At 39.8% G+C, this 21,980-nt stretch overlaps 1 protein-coding gene across 2 annotated transcripts in view; it reads left to right on the top strand.

The window, feature by feature from the left end:
- ncor2 (nuclear receptor corepressor 2) overlaps positions 1–21,980 on the top strand; it is a 129,623-nt gene that overhangs the window by 18,897 nt on the left and 88,746 nt on the right. For both annotated transcript variants that reach the window (XM_047380685.1, XM_047380684.1), the window contains exons 2-3: positions 14,876–15,071; positions 16,041–16,156. In XM_047380685.1, the coding sequence (XP_047236641.1) occupies positions 14,967–15,071; positions 16,041–16,156 (221 nt within the window). In that variant the 5' untranslated portion in view covers positions 14,876–14,966. The remainder of the gene's footprint in view (positions 1–14,875; positions 15,072–16,040; positions 16,157–21,980) is intronic.

The following is a 21,980-nucleotide window of genomic DNA, read 5'->3' as shown; positions in this document are numbered from 1 at the left end:
CTGAAATCGTGCAGCTCTAACCTTAATGGTGTATGGCTCACTAATCCAACACATATAAAAAAAAAAAAAACAATGAAAAAGTACAAGTGCAGTTTTAACCCCTCCACTATAAATGCAAATGTTTTTGTTCCATAAAATCAAATATTTTATTTTATTTTTGCCTCTCCTTCCGTCCTTTTCATTCGATAAAAGCTCTGAGGCGTGCAAATGGAGTTTTCATTTCCAAAACTACTGTGTCTTCAATGCATTGCCATAAATCTGTTATGTCAACTTGATGAAAGTATGTAGCCAGTATGCCTCAAGGGTTCTCTCATGGTTGAATTTTTTTAAGAGATGAAATACTTACTTAAACGTAATACTAACTTATTGTAATGTTTTTTTACTGATACAGAACTGTAAATATCCTGCCACCCTATAACACAAATTGTCTGATTTGCCTCTTTGTCATATAGCCAGTGCCTAAAAGCAAGATCTTAGGACAATTCTATGGTAATCAATGTGCTATTTATCTAATGCATTTGAAACAAATCGTGTGACCTACCTATATTCACCTTTCAACTATTTTAATATGGAATCTTTTTAGTAAAAGAAAACATTCATCTCGTCTTATTAAGTAGTTTTAAACCCAGACAAATATTTCAGAACCTACATGCTCTTTTTTTTAAAGTTGACATCAGTTTTTCTAATTTACTTTTTAAACCCAACTGTCATACCACTACATGTCAAAGGCAGACAGCTGAAGTATCGGTTTCAGAATCATGAATAGAAATGCTTGTACCTGCAGATGGTATCCTCACTGCTAATGCTTGTGATGTTTGAGCAGCGGAAGTGGTGTTCAAACAGATTCACAATAAAAGGTGAGACAGGTTGTGGTTCGAAGTGCCGCCTGAACATTTCTCTAACAGACAGGTTTCTGTCCATGTCAAAGTTAGCTGTGGGTGTTCACCCTTCCTACACAAGGTCTCGAGTTGCTGATTTGTTTGTTGTAACCACAGGTTTCCTATGTGAAAGTTAAGCAGAGGTAAAGCAAGACCAACCTGAGGTGTGAGGATCTTCTGTTGATGTTTGGCACTAATGGTAATGCACCAGCCACCTGCATGCTTGCAGCTGCACTATATATCAAGCTGACGCAGCTAATAATAATGCTACCTGGTGTGGTTTATAGACTCTTCGGCCTAATGTTTCACATCATTTGGTGGAAGCCTATTTTACTTTAAGTCATATTTTGATTAGAAGGTTTTTGTGTTCTTCTTAGAACTTCTTAGATGCATACCCTGCTTTTTGATAGGAAGGATAGAAGTGTGTGTAGGAAAACAAGCACTCTGTGCTGTCAGGTAGAAGAGTTGGCTGACAAATACAACGATGTTTATCTCAGGAGTTTTGGTAATGTTCAAAGCCACGGACAACCTTTCTCTATGTTTGAGTTAGAGCTGGGCAATATGGTCAAAAAGTGATCCCAGTATTTTTTTCTGTATCGAGCAATTTCAGTAATTGTCACGAAGCAGTTTTAAATCAAAAGTATGTTTCTATGATGGGATCTATTTTAATACAAATTTTAAGGACTAGTTAAAATATGTAAGAAAACATTAATAATAAAATTGTTTCAGAAATGATTATAAAGTAAACAGAAACACGGAATTCTCTTAGACTTTACAGGACTTTATGGATTAATAATGACACTTTGTACCATAGTAATATATGTATGTATAAATCCTGTTTACAGTACTGTTTACAGTGCAAATATATTTGAATTAATGTTGGTGGATATCTAGCATTTTTCCAACCATTATTCATCAGTCCAACAAATGACGATATGTGATATATTTGCACAGGTGACGTGTAGGTGGAGCAATGTAGGCATTCACAGACTGATTTGCCAATTTAGAACGCAAATGTCCAAAAATGGAAGACCTAGTTGCCCAAAAAAAATAACAGTCACCTATTTGGGATTACGTTGGCATTTAATAGGATGAAATAATTCATAATTGCCACGTTTAATAAGATAAAATGTGGCAATTATTACCGCTTCTGCAGAGGTATAGTGCTAATAAGAAACTTAAGGACAGAACATAGCCGGGCGGGTTATTTTATACATTTCTGGTGACAAATTCCTGCATTTCCCACACTTTCCACCATGGCGTCATCGGACGGGGAGGCAGGGCTAATTTGCTGTGTAGCTTTGGAAAAACAAAAAGAAAAGAAGTTGGTGTTAGAGGCCATTAAACCAGACCAGGGACGAAGAAGAGGAGTACAACCGTAAGTGTGAGGCAGAGAGCGTCCGTGACGCTGAGCGTACCCGCGACTGGCTGCTCGGAGTAGCGTGCCACATATAAAACAGTTCGATACGGAAACTTTTTCTCGCCGATCAGTTTATTGTGTGACACTGTGTCGTAAAAATTGAGCTTTGCGTGGACAAGTCTGGCTGACGTCTGCTTTGAGTTCACGAGTCAAGTAGGCTACACCAACTATGTTTTTCCCTTAACCTGTAGGCAACCCCCCCCCCCCCCCCCCCCCCCAAAAAAAAAAACACTGCTCCAAAAAAAAAAAAAAAAAGTCTGTTCAAGGACTCAGCCTATCGTTGTATCGATGATGGTCGATAAATTCGTCCAGTTGCCCAACTTTATTCAAATACAACCAGAAATAATGCAAATCAAGTTCATGCTACTGCTTGCAGTCTCTTCTTCATCTTGTTAAAATGCCTAAATAATGGTACCCCCCACATACATCCTCTTAAATTTTAAAGCCTACCTTTATTGTTATTGACATTTTCTGTGTCTTGTTAAGTTAAGCCATCATTGTTAACGCAGCAATGTTGTGTTGATCTAAAGGACTTTTAATGTGTTCAGCTGCGTTGGGATTAAATGCTTTTATTTTGACTGAAGTAAAGGACCAGATATTTTCACATTATGATACAAATCCCACTAGAAGCTCACAGAGAAGGTTGCTGCTGTTTTCTATCACAGACAGGTCATTTAACGTCACCTGTAGCTCAGGTAAAAGTTCCTCATCATGACCCTGAAGATGCTCATTAGAGTGAACCTCCACCTCATGTCTTGCTGGGTGAATCAGTGATTAGCTGTAACTTACAATTAGCCCATTCCGAGTTAGCATTGAGGTTTTACCGCTATCTTCGTCTGGGTTATACCGCTCGGTGTCCACCTGATTCTGAACACACACACCCACCAGGTTCCCACTCTCCGGTTGGCTCCGCGGTTGCTCTGAAAGGAGCCCTGTTCGAGCCGCTCAGTGTAACTTTTCAGGAAATGAAGGAGGCAGGTCGACCTGGAGAAAACTGCTGTTCTGGACTTCTCCAGAATAAAGTCAGTCTCTGCCTGTGCGCGTAGTTGCGCATTCGTGGTGCCGCGAGTGCGCAAATAGCTATTTTTTGTCTTCTCCTTTTAACTCATTGTCAGGTTAGGTGGAGCTGGAGATGATTATATGGAACACAGTTGAAAAAATTAGATTGTTTTTTAATAAAAATGTGAAGTCCAATACCATTTTGTGGCTGCATTTTTTTAATACTTCTAAATGTCTTCTATCAAGAAGTACGGGGCTATTCAGAAAACATTCGGGGCTTCCGCCCCGGAAGCCCAGGTCTAGCAACGCGCCTGCCCCTACAAGGGCGTACAGTTGTTGACTTTTTAGTCTGATGTAAAATAGGACCCTGACCTTTTATGCTTTTTAGGGTAAAAAAAAAAAGACAAAAAAAACGGGATGCACGGTGGCGCAGTTGGTAGCACTGTTGCCTTGCATCAAGCAAGTCCTGGATTTGACTCCCGGCCGGGGGTCTTTCTGCATGGAGTTTGCATGTTCTCCCCCGTGCATGCGTGGGTTTGTATCCGGTACTCCGGCTTCCTCCCACAGCACAAAAATATGCCTGTTAGGTTAATTGGTCTCTCTTAATTGCCCTTAGGTTTGAATGGGTGTTGCGTGATAGTTTGTCCTGCATGTCTCGGCGTTGCCCTGCGATGGATTGGCGACCTGGTTAGTTTGTACCCTGCCTCTCGCCCGTAGACTGCTGGAGAAAGGCACCACCTCCCCCTCGACTCACTATGGAATAAGCAGTATAGAAGATGAATGAATGAATAAAAAAAGAACTACTTTTGTGAATGTATAAAAGTCAAGTCGGTTAACAAGTGGCTTATGCATGTTTAATGTCTGTGAGCCTTTTACTGCTGAGGTCTAGGCTAAGTAAAAGAAAAGGGTAAGCAAGCATGAGCCTCCTTTGCCAGGGCCCTTCTGTAATGAGGCTCCAGGAAGATAAATCCTTATGAGACCTGACAGGGTGCCACATTCCTACCCTGAGTCCTGGCAGCCCATCCTCACATGAGCTCTGCTCTCTAGGGCACTGCTTTATAAACTTCTCATGTTTTTCCTCAAGTCTTGTTCCTGAATCTTTTTTGCCCGTTTCGATTTATTCACTGCATAAAAACTTCCTCTTTTCACATCAACCGTTCTTCCTAAGGAGGGATATTAAATCTAAACTTTAGGGTTAAACTCATAAGAAAAGACATTGACAGTTTGATTGAGAAATCTAAAAGGAAGAGCAATAAACCCTGATTTTAACGGGTTAAAAATAGGGAAGGATTTATAGTCTGGGAGTCTGTTTTATATATGGTCCACCAGTTATTGTGGATTATATATCTATGATCCTATTCTGTTCAAATCAGATTAACGTGCGCACAGGGATTCATGTAATGTGCTCAGTGACTGTCTCATCAGCACCCGCTGATAAGTAGTGTGGGGACTGACGAGGTGTGATGCTAAATTCACAGATATGTCCTCAAGATTTAACCGCTGGCCAAAAATACCAATCAACTATACTTGCAAGATGTTATTTTAAATTAGAGTCAAAATAAATCACAGAAATGGCCTAATGCGCTGACTGTGTGAAACACGACTGAAAAAAAAGGTTGAATGGAAAAAACAGATCCCTTCTGAGGATGTTTTTTGGGGTTAGGGACAATATGTTTTCATCAATCAGCTTTTAACATTCTTGTGAAGCTCAGCAGAATGAAGCTTTTTCATTTTTTTTTATCCGCACCAGGAATTTTATTGAGATCCAGCTGATTGTTAGATGTAGGAATGGGCATTTATCATATCGTAAAAATGTTTTTGTTGTGATAAGAATTTTGACTTAACGTGATAATGATAAATTCCCATTAATGATGTCTGAAAACCTCAAAAACAAGAGTACTGTTAGGATTGTTACTTGTACCCTTTTCTCCATTGTTGGTTCTATGACAGCATCGACAGAAATCTATTAATATATTAATATAATTAGGTGGAGTTACTGTGTGCAGTTTACTGATTAAAAATCACACATCTTTAGGTAACTGGTGTCCTGAAGAAGCCTATTTAAATTTTTGCTAAGAAGTTGTAAATACCTTTTTTATTTTCGCATTCATCATTTTCATCATACATATAAAAAAAATATGTGTGCATGGGGTTGTTTTAGAAGTGTCTCATCTTTTTTTTTTTAATCCCTCTCTTTTTGTTACAAAAAAACCCAGTTTGATTTTGTATATTTTTGCCAGGGTTGTAATCTGCAACCTTCATTGAGTTTAAGGTTAATTTGGGAAAAATTCTCTGCAGTGAGAGATGACTCTGTTTTTTTTTAATAGCAATGTCTTTTATTTTGATCAGAAATGTTACATACTCGCTGTGGAGCATGAACAGCTGTAGGATTCTCTCAGTTTAATAATCTTCAGGTAATTGCAGCAGTTTCGCAATTTATGCAAAAAATGTATAGCATGATCTAACTGCTTCTATTTGAGATGGAAAAGCATTTGTTTCTTCTGTTTTTCCAAAACCAACACCATCTTCCTTGTAAGCTAGGAAAAAAGGTGAGGGTAAAATGTAGAAGCCTGTTCTCAGCCAGCTGACTGGCAGTGCATAAACAGGGTGGGTAAAGGGTAGCAATGCGCCACTCACAGCTCCATACGGCCAGTGAAAACTCTGGTTACTCTGGCATTCTGTCTGGCATCCCATTAAAAGGACATAACAAATAGCAACATAATGGGAAATGTTTGGCAAAGGTAAAAAAAAAAACTAATTTTAAAAAAAGAGAAAAATGAACGACCTGAAAAAGAAGGCAACATTTCAACTCTTCTACAGACAACTGATTTACCCCAGTTATGTCGGTGCAGATTTAAGTCATAAAGTAATACTATTACCTGATGACATAGAGCTATGACTCCTACTCTGATGCACCAAATACTGCTGCGGCACTTTTACAGTTCGAACTCTTTGTCAGTATTCATGGCCGCCTGACATGTCTAGTATACCGTTCATCACTTTAGTGGTAATAAGGGAAGCACATAATCACACAGCTTTACTTGTTTGTTTTAAAGCTGTGCTGCTGCCTTCATGACTGACACTTATTGATGATTTAACTTTAACTGGAGCTATTTTAGCAGAAAAACTGAAGCTTCAGTTTCAAACGTGATTTATGGTTGATGGGATGATACTGTGATATACTGGATCTGGTTTAAAACATCAGCCTTTTCTGTGTTTGGTCAGCAAGTGGCGAGACGTAGCTTTTAGAGCTCTGCTGTGAAGCTAGCAGGTCGCACTAGACGGAGATTTGATTTAGTGTTTATGTCAGTGGAATTAAACTGTTGTTTGAAGTCTGCCTCCTGCTCTTCTTGGCAGGCAGGAAGCTGTCTGTGTTCTCTGTGCTAGTATTTCCACAGCCATTCCTAAAATGGAGTTGGGGGTGGGGTAAGCGGATAAAATATTGGCTTGCACCGCTGAAGGCTGAGGCCCTCCGCTATGTGGAAAAGAAGAGAGCAGAGGAGAGTCAGGCAGCGGAGTGAGGTGACTGAGTTCATTTGCTGCTCTGGCTGGCAGCCATCGACCTGCCTGCGGGTGTCTGTAGCAGGGCCATTGCATGTGTTTAGCCTCTTGTCTGGAAGGTCCCATTCCACCTCAAAGTGGATGAAATGTCTCTCATTGTTTCGTTGCTCTCAATTTAATTCAGTTTTTTTCTTTTTGTCTTGTGAGATCTTGTGACTGCATCAAGGCTTGTTTTTTTTTCTTGCTTAAGGGAACATCTCTGGATTGGATTGTCATCAAAGAGCAGCTTTCGAGAAAGATTTCTTTTTTTTTTTTTTTTTTTTTACACCCCTCATTTTTCCTTTATTTTCGTCTTTGGAAATAAGGCTTTTTGCATCAGCATAGTCCATTTTTTTTTTTTTTTCTTTCTCAGATCTGACAGCCTTAAAAGAAGTGTACACTTGCCCTAAGAAAACATTTGAAGCAAAGTTTAGATCATTAAGCAATGTTCCGTTTTTTTAGTTTGCGTGAGACTTCGAGTAGTGTTTCTCCCATCTCACGGCCTCTACGAGCCCATGTTTACAGAGCTCTTCTGGGTCTTAAAGCCAGAGCCATGTTCAGCCTTTCAGAATGGAGCCCTTTGCGTAACTGCAATCAAGTGACACTTTGTGTCTGTGACAGTTGAGCAGGAAGGAAGGGTAAATGGAGCTCCTCTTTGTGCTTCAAAAAACAACTGTCGAGTAGACGGAGACAATACACATTGGCTCCCTAACCTTTGCATGTTATCTGATCTTATGCTATTAAAAAAACTTCTTGAAGAAGTTATTATGCAATGTGACCCAGTTGAGAAACTTTAATGAAATCACTGTGAGGAAATCTGACTTACTACAGGGGTAGCTGACCTGGCATTTATATACATTAGAAATGATCACCATTGTTATGTTTATTTATATTTAATTTAAAGTTTAAAGTTACTGTTAGTTGATCTTTGCTCTGAACCATCCACTAATTAATAGTCCTTGATTATTATAATTGTTGTTTATCTGCTTTGAACCTCGACTGTTAATATATTAGATGGGACAAGTTGTTAATAGAAATGCACCAGTAAGAATGTTTCTATGTTTGGTTGTTGTTGAGCTTAGACATATCAGTACCCATTTTTTAATATGAAGTTATATATTCTAGTTTTATAATATGAGGAGGTACATTTAAAATATTTTTTAGTTTTCCGGCCTTGAACGCTTCTTAATTATACTGGTAGCAGAGGTAACACCAGGCCACACTTTAAAACTGTTTACTTTTTTAAAATGAAGACTTTTTAAACTGTCTTTTGCATTTAACGTTAAGTAGGGGTTTTCATTATTGACAAAATATTTTACCTTTTTTTTTAACGTCTGATAATTTGATTATATTTTTGTTGACCCCAAAATCATGAGAAATGCTTAATTTTAAAAACGGTTTCCTCAAAAAATTGTCTTTGTGGACTGACCAACATATTAACTTGGCTAAACGTTGTAACAGTCATTTTGTTCAGTCAAAAGTCACATTTATTACTTAGTAATTCTTTATGAATCAAGTATTTGTACCATTTAAAATATCAAAACAGAATTTGGTCTTGAATTAAAGACATTCTACTTACACAAAGATAAATGTAAACAGTATGGTTTAATATTGTAATTATGATAATTATTTCCAATTTTGATGAAAGCGGACCTTCCTAAAGTGCTTTAATATCAAATCTTTTTTGTCTTTTTTTTGTCAGGCTTCTGAAAAGTTAATGTTAATTTCTATGCACGCAATACTTGGTTGTGGCTCCATTTCCCATTATAATTTCCCCTCGGGGATCAATAAAGTATCTTTGAATTGAATTGAATTTGCACAAATTACTGCACCAATGTGATGTGACATAGATACGATCAGCCTGTGGTTCTGCAGAGGTGTAATGGGAGCCCAGGTTCCTTTGATAGTGGGCCTTGGGTCATCTACATTGTTGGGTCGGGTGTCTCATCTTCCTCTTGACAATATCCCAGATATTCTCTACTGGGTTCAGGTGAGGAATGTTTGCTGATCAATCTATTACAGAAACACCATGGTCAATGGACCAGCTTCGGGTACCTTTGGCAATGTGGGCAGTTGCCAAGTCCTACTGGAAAATGAAATCCGCAGCTCCAAAAAGCTTGTCAGGAGAAGGAAGCATGAAGTGCACTAAAATGTGCTTGTAGGTTGCTGCGTTGACTGTGGATCTCGGAAAACACAGTGGACCGACACCAGCAGATGTCGTGGCACCCCAAATCATTACCGACTGTGAAAACTTCGCACTGGACTTCAAGCATTGTGGATTCTGTGCTTCGCCACTCCTCTTCAAGACTGTGGGATCTTAATTTCCAAGTGAAATGCTAACTTTACTTTTATCTGAAAACAGGACTTTGGACCACTGAGCAGCAGACCAGTTATTTTTTCCTTAACCCAGGTAATATGCTTGGAACTCATGTGTAGGATTCCTCTGTGTATAGTAGCTCCTGATGTGTCGACTCCAGCCTCAGTCCACTGCTTCTGAAGCTTCCCCAAATTCCTGAATGAATTTTGCTTGAAAATCCTCTCAAGGCTGCAATCATCACTGTTGCTCCTCTTCAGGTTAATCTAATATGGTTTTGTCCGACAAAAGCAACAATAAGTCCTGCTTTACTCCTCAGAGGAGTGTAAAAGATGATAAACGATATACAGTTATGTTTACGTGCTGAACAGAAACTAAAAAGCTGCTTGTGAGGAAATGGAGTATAGTGTAATTGATAATCAAGCCATTAGAGCACAAATGTTGACTGCAGTCTCACTGATATGAACATACTGATTTACAGTTGTTGATTCACGGTGCATTGACAACCTTTAGGCCACTGTGTAGCATAGATTAGTGCTATTTTAAATAAAACGACAAAACAATAAAACAGGTAAATCAGTCTCATATAATTCACTCTTAATTAAACAGTCGCATTGTCAATATGATGTGAATTATTTTCCTTTCCCATTAAACAACCAGTTATTATACATCTAGGACACCCATGAGTCCCTCTGTTTCCCAGCACATACATTTTTCTCTGAAGCTACTGCTTCAATCTTAGTATAAATGTTTATATTTATTAAGGCAATCTATATGACATGTACTTATATATGGGTAACATCAGTAACTATCCGGACTTTAAAAACAAGCAACAAAAACACATAATATACATCCACTGATCAGAGTTTAAAGGGGCTTTGGCAAGAATAATGAACGAGCCTCCGCCTACTTCTCATTCAACCAGTTAAGCCTCTAATAGGTGGAAAACCTCAAATTTTCTCTCAACCCTGTGTGGGAAAGTGTCCTTGTCGCCTCTGATTATCTGCCTAGCCCTCAAAGCATGTAGCATGTGAGAAAGAAGGAGGTCCATCCAATAATATCGGTGGCCTTTAATAGTGTAGTGTATTCAGTAATGTGAACAACCCCGCCTGAGTAGTAGAATCTTTAGTCAGTTGTCTGCCGGTGTGTCCAGGTGCCACAAGTTGGCAGTCTGCTCGAGGATCAACCCAGCCTTATCTCTCTTCAGTGCAGGTGTTCGAACCGTGGACCGTGTTTAGGCTGATGCGGTCTATCAGCAACAGGGAGAGAATGTTTGGGAAAAACCTCGATCACAGTCTCTATCTCCAGGATGTCAGGAATGAAGAAGATGGCCCCCGACTAACACAGACACATCATTTTCCTTCTCATCCTTGGGAGACAATTATCAGTCGCTTCTGAAGATGGCAGGTTCTTGTTGAAGTCTGGGGCTTGCACAAAGTCCATATCACATCAGCAAGGACAGCAAATTACTAGCCAATTAATACAGTACCGGATGGTGTCGTAGTGGTTTGGAGTTCTCAAGCCATCTCAACTAATCTTATGAACATGGAAGATGTGTCTCACACAGAAGCAATAATAAATCCTCTGAGGTCCTTGCACTTGAAATATTGGCACATACGATCATAGCAAAAATAAATCCATGTAATTATGTTGCGAAACACAGCAAATACACATAATACTGCAGGTTACACTGTGCATGGCCAGAAATGGGTTTGATGTCACATGTTTGCTGCAACTGTCTGTTGTCATGGAAACCATGCAATCTTCTCAACGGGACCATGTCAGCGCTTACTTCAAGCCTTACACAATAATCTCACTCGTTCGCTTGTCTAGGTAGAAGGATGTATGCAAACGGTAACAATATGCCTGCTTATCATGGTGGTTAGTTAAGACAAGGTGAAACTGGTTCATAATGGCTCCATCTTTCTCAGCTGCAGCTTTTTCACATAGCTGGTTGATTTAGCTGGTTTAACGAACCACAGACATGTTTCAGCCTCACTAAGAAAAAATAGTTTATGTGCAATTGTGAAAAGCTGAAAAACCTGAAACACACGAACCTCAATCCGGGAAAAGACAGAGCTTTTAATTTCCTATGTTTTTTCTTGCAATGTCAAAAGTGATTAAAAAGGGTATGTGGAACATAGTGGTAGCTACACATTGAGTGCCATGATTAGATGTTAGAAAAATGCAGGTGTGAGAATGTTTTGGTGCTTTTAGTCTTCGTTGAATAGAATTAGTTTAATAGATTTGAAAATCTATGAAACTAAATAAATTTCCCTGGGTTAAAATTGTCATTCTAATAGATAAGTGAAGGCTGGAGTTGGAGTGGCAGCTTTTCTGTCACTGGGCAAAAATTACAGTACACTCAGAACACTTGGCTATGCTGTCAAGATTTCAGGGAGGTAGTCTTTTGGTCCATATTTCTGTCACTCTGCGTCCTGTTATGCGCCTAACATGTCACTGAAACCTGAAGAGAGAGAGAGGGAGGCGTCATTAGTCAGAGGATGAAAGAAATGCCAGGAGTCCCCATTTCTTTGCTGGCAAGAGCAACATGGACACGTCACAAGTGCTAGGCAGCCTGGTAGTACTATTACATGGATGCATGTCATCCTGAGTGTGTCACAGTTAACAAGCTGGATGACTCTGAAGATTGTTAGCGAAATTCAACACAATGTTTTAAAAGTAATTTTAAATTAAAATGAGCTTCATTCAAGTTTTCAAACACATTCATCGTGGTATCCGATAGTAGTTGTTATTGAGCAGTAATACTGAGGGCTTGCAGTTACATTTAGCTTCTGCCTAACACATTTTCTCCATTTTGGCTTGTTTGGGTCCCAAGCTCTGAAGTAAAACAGTTGAATTTCAGCATAATTTAAGTACCATCAGTCTCAGCAGACCACCATGCAGCTTACAAAGGGACATTGAAACTACGGACTTTGAAATTCAGATCCTAATATTTAACAACCCTGAAAACTTAACGAATAGCAACAAAATGCTGATTTGTATTCACATCTCTATTGTTGGATTCCAGTAGCCTTAACAAATGTCAACATTTTATTGACATTGGATCTCTTTTTTTGCAAGGTCATCAAAAGATACCTCTGAGTTAATATTTGTATGATCAGTTACGTAACAGCTCTCTCTCATTTTTATGTCTTCTTTATTTTCTGCAAACATTGTAAAAGTTCATGTTATAAGGGTTCAGTCTGGCACCATGATTATAATGCCTTTTGTGAGATAATTGGCAATGAACTAATGTGCAAGACTTCTATACATCAAAATCATAATACTACCTGACATGATATACATATAGAGATGTACCAACGTGAGTACAGGAAGATCAGGAACCAATTTGTTCCTAATCTTCATTCTTTGAGGCTTTGGTCTGCTAGTATGCGTTTTGGCAGTTTTTCAGTTTCTCTTTAGGACATATAATGTGAGAAGATTTAAGAACAGGTTGAACAGTGTTCAAAATGCTAACGTCTATTTTGATAATTGACCTGGGAGCAAGTCACTTTATTGCAGCATGTTTTACTAACATTGTATTTTAAAACAGACAAAATGAATATGGAGTTGACTTTCAGCTGTCTTTTGCATCTTCTATTAGTGATTAGAGCGATTAGCGTAGCTAGGGTTACTAAAGCTGTCTTTGTGAAATCTCTGTAGAATGTACGTCCTTATCTTAACTCTGACATTTTCAAAAGGCGACCTATATTTCCAAATCCAGCACTTTTCATAACATCGGAAGCTCAAAAGGATAAAACAAAGCAGCTTTGCAGTACTTAATTCAGCCTTGCTGCTAGCACTTAAAAGTGTTAGCAGTCTCTCTCTTGCTCGCTCGCAGCCTGAATTAACCACAGTAGTTTCTTAGTATGTCATAGAAAATCTGGCTTATTTTTTTATGCCAAGAAAATAAGCCAGATTTTTTCTATTAGGAAATTATTTTCTTTCTTGATTCCTCTGACCCATTTTAAGTGCATCTCTGCTGCTAAAAGTAACAAAAGAGTTTTCCTTCCACAGTAACAATTTCCACACTGAATAGTGTTATCCCCACCTGGTAGCATTTAGTACGATGCATTCACTGATTTCAAGAAGACAACAACAAAAGGTGAACATTTTGAATTTCCAACTGATCACCAGTTGGGTCCGACCATTCGGACAATCTGCTGATTCTGGCCACCAGCTGATATCTCATTGCATCTCTACTCAGACATTCCTGCCACCCACCAGAGTGTTGCAGCCATGTACTGTCGGGTTTCCTGATATTTATATGCGTCTTGTTTCTATGCTAGGCAAATGCATGAAACAGAGCCTGAAGGCCTTATAACCTGGTTACCTGGTTGAACTTGATAACAGGATGTATCGGTGTTGAAGAGTGGACATTTTGTTTGTAAAGAGGACAGGTTCATGCAATTAGCTCACTGCTGTCATTTTTGCGTGTACACAAATAGTGCATGAATACAGTTGTATATATTAATAAATGCTAAAAGTCAGCTTACCTTCTGTATGGGTTTAATCACAGAATATATATGTTAATTAGGTCTGCACAATATAACATGCAATGGCAATTTGGTTGCTAGTAAATCTAAAACTGTTAGTGATTTATTTATTTGCAATATATTGTGCTGCCCTAATGTTAATTTGAACCGAGGTACCAAACCTGATACGTTCCCTCTGTCCATATTATAGATAATATGGGTAAAAAAACACGGCAGGTACATGGACTGTAAGCCTACAGTTTTTATTTACCTTTATTACGCTTAACAATAAATTCACAAAGAATGCTGACACAGATCCACATTCCTTGTCTGTAAATGACCATTTTAGTTAATTTTAAAGTTTTTAAAAACATAGCTTTGAAGTTTTTATGTAATGTAAATTTTGTTACACAGTAGCTCTCCCTGTTTAAATGTTTTCTGATTTTCAAACCTATCATACAGCCTGTCGACTTTGTAAGGGCCTGTTTCTGCCACTCGGGATTGCTTGAGTGTCACCATTTTGAGGTGCAATCAGATAAATTGTGTGCATGACTTCTACAGGGTAAAATCCTGATATTTTCTTTGACATTTACACCTTTTAATGTCTTGTGCTTCTGTAGTCCCATGTCCTCCATACCACTCATATAATGATCTCCCTGTATGCCAACTCAATTATAATAAGAGTTAAATATTTACCAGTTGTCTTCCAACTAAACCATTGACTAAGCATATGGCTCGGAGCGTGACAAAGGTTAGAGCCTGGATGTTTATTAAGTTGCACACTGCTTGTTCATAAACTCAACCTGGTTTTAGATGATCAGGAGTAAAAATCCAGTTTTGCATGCATTCAGGCTACATCTTTATCTGACCCAGAGTTTCCTCTGATTGCTTTCAGTATTTTTACGTGGTAGCTGCTTGACTCTGCTGATCTCTGTATGCGAGTCTGCAGTTTGAGGACAGTGGGCTATTCATCGGGCAGTAGTGGAGGAGTAGAGCGTAGCAGGTGCAGGGTCTTCTATCTTGGAAGCAGTGGAAGGGGGGAAGCAGCTATGCTATAGAGCTGACGATCTGCTGTTATCCGCTGTATATAGTCATGCACAACTAAACCTTGATGCACTCTGCTCGTGCCTACCAGGATGTACTAAGATCTTTAGATTTATTCTTTTCAGGTATATTAGTGTCCACAGTGCTTTATCTGAGGCTGCTTGAATTCAACAAGTTTTTTTTTTCTTATTTTCCTCTACAGGTTGCAGGCTAAAAGACACGGCCGATAATGCGCGGCAGCTTCTTTACAGCCACACCCTCTGCCTGCTTGTAGAGGAAGCGGCTGTGCCAGCATGTCCTCTCATCCCCAGTCTGTGCAGCCGGGCCGAAGACCTGTGGACGCAAGGCACCTGCACAACCCTGCCAATCTACCCCTGCAGTCGCAGCGGCCACACATGGTAAGGAATGAACACATTTTTGAAATGAACTTCAGCGGTTGGAAACATGTAGATCAGAGAGGGGATCCCCCTGAAACTATGGAGAGCAAAGTGGTTCTCTAACAGAAAGATTGTAATGGATAGGAGTAAGGTTGGGCAACTGGACAAATTTATTGACCATCGGCGATGGGCTGAGCCCTTCAATGTTTTTTTTTTTAAGAGCTGTGTTTTTGTTTTTTTTTTGCTTACAGGTTAAGGGGACGTACACTTGGAATCCCAAATAGGCGTCTCTGTATTTTTCTTTTGGCAACTAGTTTTCAATTTTTGGACATTTGTGTTCTCAATTGGCAGAAAAAAGTCCAAACGTTACCTGCGCGAATATATCGTCATTTGTTGGACTGATGAATGACGGTTCGAAAAATTTTACATTTCGCTCAACTTTAGATAGGAGGTGGCACACCGGAACTGTTTCCCTCATTAGATTTTTTGAGTTTAAAGTTCATGTTGTTGGATAAACACATAAAGGCCTTTCTCAACATTTCCAACAACCAACATCTCCTAATTATCAGGATTATGAACAGACCAGGGAAAAAGCAGCTTGTGTTAAGAAGATGATGCCTCTTGTTGAACTATAAGTGCTTTCATGACCTCCAGCGTTGCCAAGACATGCTTTGTTGTCGCATGACTGGAGAATTCAAGGCTTATCCTCCAGGATCCCCACATCTGCACCTTTTGCTAATCCTACCAGACCCACTTGTCATCAAATTCGGGACCAGAAACGGGTTGATGGGCTGTGTCCTGCAGTTCCTGAATGGCAGAGGCTGTAGTTTCATGTGTTTCATGTGCTGTAGTTTCATTTATCCAAGAAGCCAATGGAAAGAGAGGGATACATGAAAATTGGAGACAAACTGGCTAAACATTACATGGGAAATAAATGTATGCAACTGAAATGATTTTAGCAGTGATTAACTAATTCCTTATGTGTTACAGGAAGTGGGGTTGGTTGATTACCATTCTCATCACGCCAGGGACTACAGCTCTCACCTGGCCCAGCCACATCGCCGTCGGCCTTCCTTACTTTCAGAGTTCCAGCCTGGGAATGAAAGGTACTTTGCTCATAGAGGTCCATAAAATGTATTCATAATCCTGGAATTTTACAACTCCAAATTTTAATGTATTGTATTGGCAATGTAGTGCTGAGTTGTGGAAGGAACACAATAGTATTTAAAAAATCTTCTAGAATGTGGCGAGACATTTCTATTCATCCAATTTAAATCTCATACGCCTAATTTAATCTCAGTATAAATACAGTTGTTCTGTAAAGGTTTATTTGAGGATATCATGAGGACCAGGGAACAGGTCGGGGAAAAAATTGTGGAAATGTTTATAGCAGGGTTAGATTATTAAACAGTATCACAAGCTTTGGAAATGTCACAGAGAACTGTTCAATCCATCACCTGCAAAGACGCAGAGAAAGCCAAACCTACCAAGATATGGGTACCCGCCTAAACTGAACATTGCCATTTCACGACCGGAGTCAAATGTATTCGGACTAAAAACAAAAACATATCCAGATTGCACGTTTATATAGGCACACAATCAATCAATTATTCCTATCATGATGTGCCTTTGTATGTACATGGCTTTATTCAGAATAGTACCACTGAGTGTGCAGAGTTATCAAATTTCCCTAAAAAAACACAGAAGAAGTACTTCCGTCTTTGCTAAATAACAAAAAATAGCAAACAATGCAGTAGTGCACCAGTTCGCTTTTCTTCTGAGCTCCCAGGCTGGAATCGCACCACCCTTTCTAATAGAAAAGTTGTGACGTACACAGACCGGTTTACCTTCCCCAACATAGCTAGCTGTGTGTGTGTAGCTATTCGTCTAGCCACTCAAAGCAGAAATATGTTGCATGACATGGTGCGCACATGCACACTCAGGTCAGCTTACCTTATTCAGAATAACTCGATCCTGTCAAGCGTTTACATGCATGTTGATTGGATTTTCAATCAGCATAAACCACACCTCTGTCGGATTACAATTTCATTCTGATCCTGCAGAATATTCTGAATGACATGTTTACAAGACACCGGCCGTTTATTCTGATTACTTGTGTTCATGTAAACCTAGCTAATGTAACAACCAAGAGGTCCACGGTGGTAGGTGGGAGAACTATTAACCATTCAACCAACCAATCTGTCCTTTTTATGCAGCATTGACAAGAAGGAAGTCCTGTTTGAAGTTTGCCACAAACTAAGTAGGGGACATAGCAAATATGTGGTGCTCTAATCTGATGAGACCAAAATGGAACATTTTGGCCTTTTATGTAAAGTTCAGTGTGTGGACAAAAACCTAACAGCACATATCACTCTGAACACACCATTCCTAAGGTGACACACAATGGTGGCAGCATCATACTGTTTGGATACTTTTCTTTTAGTAGAGGCAAGGAAGCTGGTAAGAGCTGGGGGGGAAGATGAATGGAGGTAAACACAGGGCAAGCCTGGAAGAAGAGAGACATACCCCAGAAGACTTGCAGCTGTAATTTCAGCGAAAGGTTGTTCTACAAAGTATTAATTCTAGTGGCTGAATACAAATGTATGCCACACCTATCAGAGTTTTATTTCAGATTACCATGCATGATTGCATCCACTTCGTAATTATGCACTGTTTTGTGTTGATCCATCAGTTAAAGTTTTAATAAAAGTAATTTTAAGTTTGTAGTTGTTATATGCCAATGTGTGGACAAGTACAATAGGTATCAGTACAGGTATATCTTTAAAAAAATTACTATCATGAAAAGCTCAGTGTTTTTTTTCTTTTTGTCACTCAATTTAGAAACTGAAACTAATTTATAGACTTATTACATATAGAGTGAAATATTTCAAGCCCATTTGTTATTATTGTGATGATTATTGCTTACAGATAATGAAAGTCCATAATTCGGTGTCTCAGAAACTCTGAAAAGTTGAATATTGGAAACTCATGCTGTCACCCCCAAAATCACCGGATTAACTCAAAACACCTCCAATGGTTTCCTGAGGATCTGAATGGTCTCTCAGTTGGGGTCAGTAGGCCATACAATTATGGACATCTGACTGGACAGATGTCTAGAAGACAGTCAGTGAGACCCTCCACAAGGAGGGTAAGCCACACAATGTGTTTGCTAAAGGAGCTGGTTGTTCAGAGTGCCTTTGTTTGCATTGTCTTTTCCCCCGTCTGCTTCACTGATTGGGTCCACATATGGTTCTGTAATTTGTATGGAACCAGTTGCACCTTTGTTTCATCGTTTTAAATATCCACTTATCTAGTGACTTTGTGGTTATTTTGAAGCAGTGAGTGAGTGCCGTATTTATTTCTGTTACCACTGAGTTTGTCAGTAATGTTTTTTTTCATCTGGAATTGTTCTGAGTTGTTCTCAGAGACAGTGTTTATTATGCAACAATGATGTAGCTGGTCAGAAATGTTGTGGTTTGCTTGGTTTGCCTCTGTAGTAAATTAGTCCAAGTTTAATTTTGGCCGCCAGAGCGTGCTCAGTGAGAGTTTCATCCCGTCTGCATTTTTATGCAGTATTGTTGTACTAAAGCCTCTGCCCGTTAACCCTCCCTCCCTTGAGTAATCCTTATGTAATTGCTAGCTGCGAGCTGTTCTTCTATAATGTGTTAAACGGTTCTGCAGGGCAATGGGGCCTAAAGAGATTTTCCATCTTCAACAAACCAAGTGTAAATCCTGCTAAGCATTGTATGAATAGTACTTTGGTTCTGCATAGTTGGGGCCTGTACCTGCCAATGTCCTGCGCCGTTTTAAATAAAGATGCATTTTTCAGTGGGACTTGATGAGCACTTATGAATGATTCATGTGCAGGACAGGAATTTTATGCAACGCACAGAGAATACACACAAGAATATGTCTGTGTCCACAGATAATGCTTCACTCCATATTTTGTTCCATGTATTAAAAGATGCTGGGTGTTTAACAAGCGTTTTCACATCCAGGTGTACAGTAGTGCCAGCTTCTCAGGACTGAATTCTCTCGAGCCTGTGGATTCACAGGAGTTGGAGCAGCAGATGGTAGAGGCCCTCTGTCGCAATGTAGGGCTGTCGCATGTTGTGTTGATGTCTTTAAGCATCAGTCAGGCAGGTTTATTGTCTGCATTTTAACACAGAGCTGTACCCTGGTGATGTTTAATGGCTGTTAGCCCACAGTATGTTAACGCTGGGTCTTGGCCCCACACAGAAATAAACACACCACACTTTAAATGCTACCCACCAGCCTCTGATTTACTGACACACTTCATGCTTTGGCAGCCTCCCAGATATGATTCAGTCCATGTTTCTGTGGGACAGATGCCTCTTGTAACTTCTTAAGTGGAACAGGGAATTTGCTTTTGTTTGTAGATGAAAGAAACCCATCATCATTAAAGATGGAGGATGCAAACCTTTAGCCCAGATTTCTTTTGTAGAAACCGTGAAAAAGGACCCTGGTTATGCTGGCAGGCATCAGGGGGACAATGTCTGCGGCTTTCACAATTCCTTCACAAGGCTTAGTATCCAAACTGAAGTCCACGTTCTGTTTTTTTTTTATTCAAAGTCTGAATTCTGCTATAATTCTGTCCTTGGCATGCCTTCAGTCTATTCTTTGCTTAGACGTGTGTTGTCTTTTGTGTACATCTCAGTAACCCATTATTTCAGGGTGTATTCACACCAGGAAAGTCCTTTGGTCCGCTTGTTTGGTCCGGAGCAAAAGTGGACTTGGTGCGGTTTGCGTTCACATTGTACTTTTTGCAAGTGAACTATTACTTGTAAATAAAACTACGCGGGTGACGATCATTGTTCCCATTGGACAGAAATAACGGGGGCGGGATAGAGCACAGACACGGAAATTTAGGAAAGCAACTGTAGACGTGCTGCCTGCAGCACCTCTGCATATTGGTGCTGTTATTACAGCTGCAATATTATTGTGAGGGTGAAGAACAGCTCATTCAACACAGACTTTGAGACGTTCTATTTATAAGTTTGGAACAGCGTTGGAGAATGCGGGCTCAAGGCCGAAGAAGACAGTGTGCTCTGCGTGCCCGGTCCCACATGCCCGGTGTTGCAACAATCAGCTGGTCAGGTATGGTTTGAGTATAACGTACACCTTTGCTATCGGCTATAGTGGCTTGTTAAGTCCAAAGAGATGTTCGTTTTCTGAAGTTGGTTCAGATCGGGGCCGCTTCGTATTCAGACCATGAGCGAATTGTACCAGAGTCCGTTTGGAAGCGGACCGAGACCCATTTTTTGAGGTGGTCTTGGTCCGGTTGTTTGATCCGGATCAGGGTTTGATCCGAACCTTGCACAAAAGGTTCGGACCAAGGGGGGAAACGAACTCTGGTCCGTTTAAAGCGGACCAAAAGTGGCCAAAGTGTGAATACACCCTCAGTCTCAGTTTCTCTGCTACGTCCATGCACTGAATGCAAAGCAAACATTTTTTTTTTGTCAATATTGGAAACATAACCTAATTATAGGTCAGAAACCCACAACAGAATTATCACTCTATTCATGACACCTCTTCGCATCCAACAAAAGCCATCCCTGGCTCTTGGGGAAAGGGAGAGGTTAAGAAAGCAGAGAAGCTATTTAACAGAATGTTCTTTCCTTTTATTATGTTTGTTGAGGGAAAACATCCAAACAAGTCTGGTTCACATGCAGTAACAGTAACCCAAAACCAAAGTAATTTTTTATTGAGTTTTGGCTTTTTTGTGCTTCATCCTCCTAATACAGTGCCTTGCGAAAGTATTTGGCCCCCTTGAACGTTTCAACCTTTTTCCACCTTTCAGGCTTCAAATATAAAGATATAAAATTCAAATTTTTTGTGAAAAATCAACAACAAGTGGGACACAATCGTGAAGTGGAATGAAATTTATTGGATGTGTCAAACGTTTTTAACAAATAAAAAACTGAAAAGTGGGACGTGTAATATTATTCAGCCCCTTTACTTTCAGTGCAGCAAACTCATTCCAGAAGTTCAGTGAGGATCTCTGAATGATCCAATGTTGTCCCAAATGACTGATGATGATAAATAGAATCCACCTGTGTGTAATCAAGTCTCCGTATAAATGCACCTGCTCTGTGATAGTCTCAGAGTTCTGTTCAAAGTGCAGAGAGCATCATGAAGACCAAGGAACACCAGGCAGGTCCGAGATACTGTTGTGGAGAAGTTTAAAGCCGGATTTGGATACAAAAAGATTTCCCAAGCTTTAAACATTCCAAGGAGCACTGTGCAAGCAATCATATTGAAATGGAAGGAGTATCAGACCACTGCAAATCTACCAAGACCCTCCGTCCCTCTAAACTTTCACCTGGAACAAGGAGAAGACTGATCAGAGATGCAGCCAAGAGGCCCATGATCACTCTGGATGAACTGCAGAGATCTACAGCTGAGGTGGGAGAGTCTGTCCATAGGACAACAATCAGTCGTACACTGCACAAATCTGGCCTTTATGGAAGAGTGGCAAGAAGAAAGCCATTTCTCAAAGATATCCATAAAAAGTCTTATTTAAAGTTTGCCACAAGCCACCTGGGAGACACACCAAACATGTGGAAGAAGGTGCTCTGGTCAGATGAAACCAAAATTGAACTCTTTGGCCACAATGCAAAACGATATGTTTGGTGTAAAAGCAACACAGCTCATCACCCTGAACACACCATCCCCACTGTCAAACATGGTGGTGGCAGCATCATGGTTTGGGCCTGCTTTTTGTCAGCAGGGACAGAGAAGATGGTCAAAATTGATGGGAAGATGGATGGGGCCAAATACAGGACCATTCTGGAAGAAAACCTGTTGGAGTCTGCAAGAGACCTGAGACTGGGACAGAGATTTATCTTCCAACAAGACAATGATCCAAAACATAAAGCCAAATCTACAATGGAATGGTTCACAAATAAA

Source organism: Girardinichthys multiradiatus, chromosome 12 (genome assembly GCF_021462225.1).
Source record: "Girardinichthys multiradiatus isolate DD_20200921_A chromosome 12, DD_fGirMul_XY1, whole genome shotgun sequence".
Taxonomy (NCBI): Eukaryota; Metazoa; Chordata; class Actinopteri; order Cyprinodontiformes; family Goodeidae; genus Girardinichthys; species Girardinichthys multiradiatus.
Note: the sequence above shows the minus strand (reverse complement) of the source record. Positions and strands in the feature narration are given on the sequence as shown.